Raw genomic sequence first — 6,035 nt, 5'->3', positions numbered from 1 at the left:
TCCTCTCCGCCGCCTCCGCCAGCTCCGCCCCGGGGCTGAGCCCTGCGCCGGCGCCGCTCGGGGTCTCGCCCGGGCTGCGAGGGCGCAGGGGCTCTGCACGGGCACCACTTTGTCTCCTGGGCAATGCCCTCTCCCGCTCCTCCGGCAAGGACACCTCCCCAGCAAGAAGCAGCCCGCGCAGCGCCAGCAGCAGCCTGGCACAGCAGCAGGGCCCTGACCCAGGAGATGGACCCGCTTCCCGGAGCTGTCTCCGAGCTCAGGGGCTGCCAGCAGCAGCCACTGGTTTCCTGCGGCTGGCAGGGAGGAGGCTGAGAGCCTCCCTCCCTTCAGCTGCCTCTCTGCACTCCCGGCACAGTGCCTGAAAGTTGTGCTGTGGCCAAGGGGCTGGGAGGACACATGTGCCCATGGCCGTGCAGGGTTCGGGGCAGGGGAGAGGGGGAATCACTGAGTCAGAATCCAGGACCTCCAGAGGTCATCTACATCAACTCCCTCTTGGAACAGTTCGCATAAGATCCCGCTACTATTAGATGAGGATTGCAGCATCTCCCAGGGAAGCGCATTCCAGTTCTCATTATTTCTTTTAGCGTGTTGCTTAACTAGAACTCATTTTCCAGCAGCTGTTCATTGCCTCTAGTCCTGTGGCAGAGCACTTCCACAGTCTAGTCCATATTCTCTGTTGATTTTGAACAGGTAGTTCCTGGACCTGCTGGGAAGAATCTGGCTAACAGAGATCATTGTACCGCCTGTTCCCTGTGGTTGGCTGTCATCCCCAAACTTGCAGAGAGTGTCCTCCTTCCCTCTACTAGTGGCATTCATGAAAACAGTAAACAGTGTTGTTCCTACTGCTGATCCCTGAGAGACTCCAGTAGTAAGTGTCTGCCAGATGGGCTTTGCTCCACTGATCACAACTCTTTCACCCCAGTAGTCCAGCCAATTTTCCACTCACCTTATCATCCTCCTTCTGAACCCATTTGTCACCAATTTGGTCATAAAGGAAGTATGGGAGAATATGCCACTCCAGTTGTGGCCCACCAGTGCTGAATAAGGGGTAGCAATCACCTCTCTTGACCTCTTGGCAATACTTTTGTCTAATGTAGCTGAGGGTACCACTGGACTTCTTTGACACAAGGGCACATTGCTGGCTCATGGCCAAGCTGGTGTCTACCAGAACCCCCAGGTTTTTTTCTGCAAAGCTGCTTTCTATCTGGGTGAACCCAAGCTGCTCCAGTGCATGAAATTGTTCTTCCCCAGGGGCAGGAATTTGTACTTCCCCTTCTTGAGCTGCATGAGGTTCCTATCAGCCCATTTCTCCATCTTGGCGAGGTCCCCCTAGATGGCAGCATGACCTTCTGGCCTATCAGCCACTCCTCACAGTTTGCTATCGTCTGCAAATTTGCTGAGGATACACTCTGTCCCATCATCCAGATCATCAATGAAGATGTTAAACAGGACACCACTAGCCACTGGCCTCCAACTAGGTTTTGCACCACTGGTCACCACCCTCTGGGCCTGGCCATTCAGACAGTTTTCAATCCACCTCACTGTCTGCTCATCTAGCCCTTACATGAACAGCTTCTCTATGAGGATCTTATGGGCAACAGTGTCAAAGGCTTGTCCAGGTAGACAAGATCCACTGCTGTCCCCTCATCTCTCAGTCCAATCACTTCATCACAGAAGCTTATCAAGTTGATCAGGCTTGACTTCCCCTTGGTGAAGCCATATTGACTACTCCTGATGACTTTCTCATCCTTAACATGCCTGGATTAGGCAGGCTTTCCATGATTAGATGCTCCATCTCCTTCCCAGGGATCAAGGTGTGGCTGAAAGGCCTGTAGTTCCCTCGGTTCTCCTTCTTGAAGACACTCGTGACATTTGCTTTCCTCCAGTCCTCAGTCCCCAGTGAGGTCTTCCTTCTTGGTGAGTATGAGGTGCAGCAGAGCACCTGTCCTCATTGGCTCCATGTTCCTTTTATTCAGTACCTGTTCAGTCCAAGGTCTCAGCCCCTGCCTGACACAGCACCAGGTTGATGAGTACATTTGGCATTGGCATGGACATGAGGTGGGTGTGTGTCCCACCCCAGACACTGGTAACACTGCATTGGAAACAGATCCACTCAGGGATGGACAGCACATGGTGAGCAGGATCTCTCAGCCCTTCTCCCTGTCCATAAAGCAAACCCCATCCTTTTGAACTCTTGCGCTGGGGAGAGCTGCTGTGTCCTGGCCTGGAGAGGCAGGCAGAGAGCACTGCCAGCCATGCTGAGGCGCTTCCAATATCGTTACACTGAATTAAACTACGGATCCAAACTGTTGTGAAACCATCCTTGTTGTGACCTGAAATCAGCAGTAAAACAGTGTGAGTTTTGCAGAAGCAGGGAAAGGAGAGCTGAAGATAAAAAAGATTGCATTTCGGTGCCTGTGCTGTGGGCAGTTGTCTGCCAGGTTTGTTCTGTTGTTGTTCAGCAGCACTCAGGCTCCTTCTGGCCCTGGCTGCTTTGTGGAGCTTATGGACAGAGCAGTGGAGAGTCTCCCTGCTGTGAACAGTGCATTCCCTTGTGATGAGACACACAAACACACACATGCTCGTGTGCACCATCCTGCAGTCACGCAAAATTCTGCACGCAGAAACACTTGCACAAATCCAGCGTGCAGACAAGGGAACACACGCATAAACATGACCAGCTGGGGACACCCTGGGGGTGGTCCTGGCAGGGATTCTGGGGAGCATTCTGGAGAAGGACAAGACCCTGAATGTGCTAATGGTGTTGTTTGGGTTTCCAGGGAGACTGCATAGAGGGAGGTGTATTGGGAGCTTTGAAGAAAACACTGTACTCAAGGAGTGGCAGGACTTCTGCTCTATTGTGCCTTCCACTAAAGGCTTGAGATGCCCGTACATTAGCATGAGTAGCTGCTGCAAAGAAATCTGCTGGAGTGCCCTGTGCCAGCCTGTGCTGCACGTTGGTGGGTGTTATGACAGAAATAACCTTCCAGTGTTCGAGAAGATGTGCATTTTATTTTTGTAACACAAAATAAAAGGCACCATGTCATGAGAGGAAAGCAGAAGCTCTCCCTGAACAGGCTCTGCGCAGTGTGTCTTTGGAAAATCTACCTAGGTCCATCTGATGCTGCACAAACACAGGGTTCCAGCAACTGAAGGGATGTAAGGTTTACTCGCTATGTATATTCCTCTTTTTATTCTCTCATCTTACTAGAACAGCCATTTTATTATGTCATTTGCTGTCAGGCCTTTCTTTCTGAGATCTGAAAAGGACCCTTCACCACATGGTCCCCTATGCCCTCTCCCTGGTGCAGAACAGCAGGAAGCAAAACCAGCCAGCAGAATTTTCATGGGATCATTTTTAGGTGGGATATGGTCAAACGCAGGAGCTGGGCTACTTCATGGCGACAGGGCCACAAAGAACACCAAAAGAGTGACACAGATGGACATAATTTGCCTTTACTGGACTCCTCCAGCGTGTGAGCTGAGTCCTCTGCCCACGCTGACATGTTTTGCTCTGGAAATGCTTGGGCCTCTCATCCTGTCACACAAAAGATGCCGTCACTGGGGAATGTTACGGATGCACGACTAACCAAATCCAACAGGTGTTAAAACACAGATTTATTCTTCAGCAAAAGTTAATTAGAAGTCCGGTAACATTTTACAAAACCACAGGCTCAATGATGTGAAGAGAATTGATACTACAATGCTGACTTAAGATTCCCCAAGATTTAAAGTGATGGCTCAAAATGCGCCTATCACTCACCTAAAAGCTGAGGGCTCTCTCCCTCAAGGAGTTACCTCGGGCGGTGCCCCAACCTGAGGGGGAGTCCCCAACTGCAGACCCGCTGCTCCGAGGAGGACTGATTCCAACAGGTCCTCCAGCGGGACCCTGTTTATACCCCTGTTGAATCTGACCTGTGGTCATTTAATTCTATTGGCTAGGGGGGGTCACCTCGGTGTACCTGGCACATCTCGATTGGCCAGTTCAAATTTCAACCTGCAGCCTCCAGGGTTTCCTTCCCCTTCTCCCTTCCTGGAGAAGTTTGTTTCCTGCTGGCAGGATGGGGGGGAGGGAATGTACTGCCACACTGGCATAAAGCAGGAAATGAAACGACAGCAATTCAGGGAGCCAAAACACAGCCTATAGCATTAGGTGAGACGTTTTGCATTCAAGATGAGCTTGTCAGAAAAGAATCACCTCTGCAAGGGATGCCTCTGGCAGCCTGGGGCAGCAAAGGTCCATGATAAAAGCCAGCCCAGCTCCTCACTCTCTCATCCACTTCTCTTGCCTCCATCTCCTTGGGAGTCAGGTGAGTCTCAACCCCCTTCTCCTTCTCTGCTTTCTCTAAAGGCAGGTCTCACCTCAACGGGCCTCTCAGCTGACACCAGCTTGGTTCTATGCCACATCATGGGGCTGCTTGTCACGGGAGAGGGAAGCGGGGAGAAGGTTAGACATGGAGGGAGTCTGAGACTGTACTCAGGTGCCTTCTGGACTCAGGGCTAGGCAGTAGCCGCATGGGAGCTCGTGGCTCTTTCTTGGGCCCTGGCAGGACGAGGCCAAGAAGCCCTCAGACATCTCTGCACAGCCTCCATCTCCCGGCCCTGCATCTTCTTTGGCTCCCTCGTGGTGTGGTGACAGAATGCTCCTCACGCCTCCCCATGTTTTGCTTCCTCCCTGCCCTCTCTCCCAGGTGCACCTCCAGCCCCACGACATGTCCTGCTGTGACCAGTGCCAGCCCTGCCAGCCCTGCGGCCCGACCCCGCTGGCCAACAGCTGCAACGAGCCCTGTGTCAGGCAGTGCCAGAACTCCACCGTCGTCATCCAGCCCTCTCCCGTGGTGGTGACCCTGCCTGGCCCCATCCTCAGCTCCTTCCCGCAGAACACCGTTGTGGGCTCCTCCACCTCCGCTGCCGTTGGCAGCATCCTCAGCTGTGATGGAGTGCCCATCAACTCTGGGTGCTGTGACCTCTCCTGCATCACCAGCCGCTACTGTGGCAGAAGGTGCCCCCCCTGCTAAAGATGCTGGCAACGGCCTTGGATCAGGACCCCTAGGAACCCAGAAGATGCTGCTGGACAGAGGATCAAAATTCATGCTGTTGTTTTCAGACTAGCTGGTCACCTCTGGCTTGCCCTGCAAGGGCAGCGTGGAAGGGACAAGCCTGGGCTCTCTGAAAACATGGCCAATGTCTACCTTTCCTCTCTTCCACTCACCCTTTTTCTCTCTTTTCTTTGTTGTCTTGTGCTCCCCTCAAAGCCTGCTCTGAGGACCCCAGAAACCAGCCTGGAGTGACCTGCTAGGCTGTCTCCCTTTTGCCAGGCAGGTCAACAGATGGCCGGTGGCAACTCTGCCACAGGAAAAGGGGAACAGATTCTTGGCTGCTCCTGCTCCTTCCTGCACTGGGGGCCTCCCCTTGGAGTGACCTCATTTCCCTCTTTAGAGTCATTAAAAAATTGCTGCAACCCTACCTGTGTCCCTTACGTGGTCTTTCCATCTGCACACTGGCTGCTGAAAGAGGGAGATGTTGCTTTGGGGGGCAAATAGGTGGGAGCACCAGGGGACCCTTCATCACTCTTAGAGGCATGGGAGGGTGAGACACACTACAACGAGTTCTCTTTCAGGCACTGCCTCTTGAAGCTGAGGAATCATAGAATCATAGAATAGTTTGTGTTGGAAGGGACCTTTAAAGGTCATCTAGTCCAACCCCCCCTGCAATGAGCATGGACATCTTCAACTAGATTAGTTTGCTCAGAGCCCTGTCCAACCTGAACTTGAATGTTTCCAGGGATGGGAAATCTGCCACCTCTCTGGGCAACCTGTTCCAGTATTTTACCAGTCTCATTGTAAAAAATGTCTTCCTTATACCTAGTCTGAATCTACCTTCTTTTAGTTTAAAACCATTACCCCTTGTCCTATTGGAACAGACACTGCTAAAAAGTTTGTCCCTATGTTCCTTATAAGCTCCCTCTAAGTACTGAAAGGCTGCAATAAGGTGTCCCTGGAGTCCGCTTTTCTCCAGGCTGAACAACCCCAACT

General features: G+C 52.3%; 1 protein-coding gene across 1 annotated transcript; it reads left to right on the top strand.

Moving 5' to 3' along the window:
- The first annotated feature begins 4,648 nt into the window (after positions 1–4,648).
- On the top strand, positions 4,649–5,020 carry LOC104835237 (feather keratin Cos1-1/Cos1-3/Cos2-1). Its single transcript, XM_010573123.1, has one exon. It carries the CDS (start codon positions 4,713–4,715, stop codon positions 5,016–5,018), a length of 306 nt encoding a protein of 101 aa, XP_010571425.1. The 5' UTR covers positions 4,649–4,712; the 3' UTR covers positions 5,019–5,020.
- Positions 5,021–6,035: the final 1,015 nt, after the last annotated feature.

Source organism: Haliaeetus leucocephalus, unplaced genomic scaffold (genome assembly GCF_000737465.1).
Source record: "Haliaeetus leucocephalus isolate CR32 unplaced genomic scaffold, Haliaeetus_leucocephalus-4.0 Scaffold363, whole genome shotgun sequence".
NCBI lineage: Eukaryota > Metazoa > Chordata > Aves > Accipitriformes > Accipitridae > Haliaeetus > Haliaeetus leucocephalus.
This window is presented reverse-complemented; position numbering and strand designations above follow the sequence as displayed.

Coding starts and splice junctions, on each gene's coding strand:
- LOC104835237 (XM_010573123.1), top strand. CDS start 4,713: ATGTCCTGCTGTGACCAGTGCCAGCCCTGCCAGCCCTGCGGCCCGACC.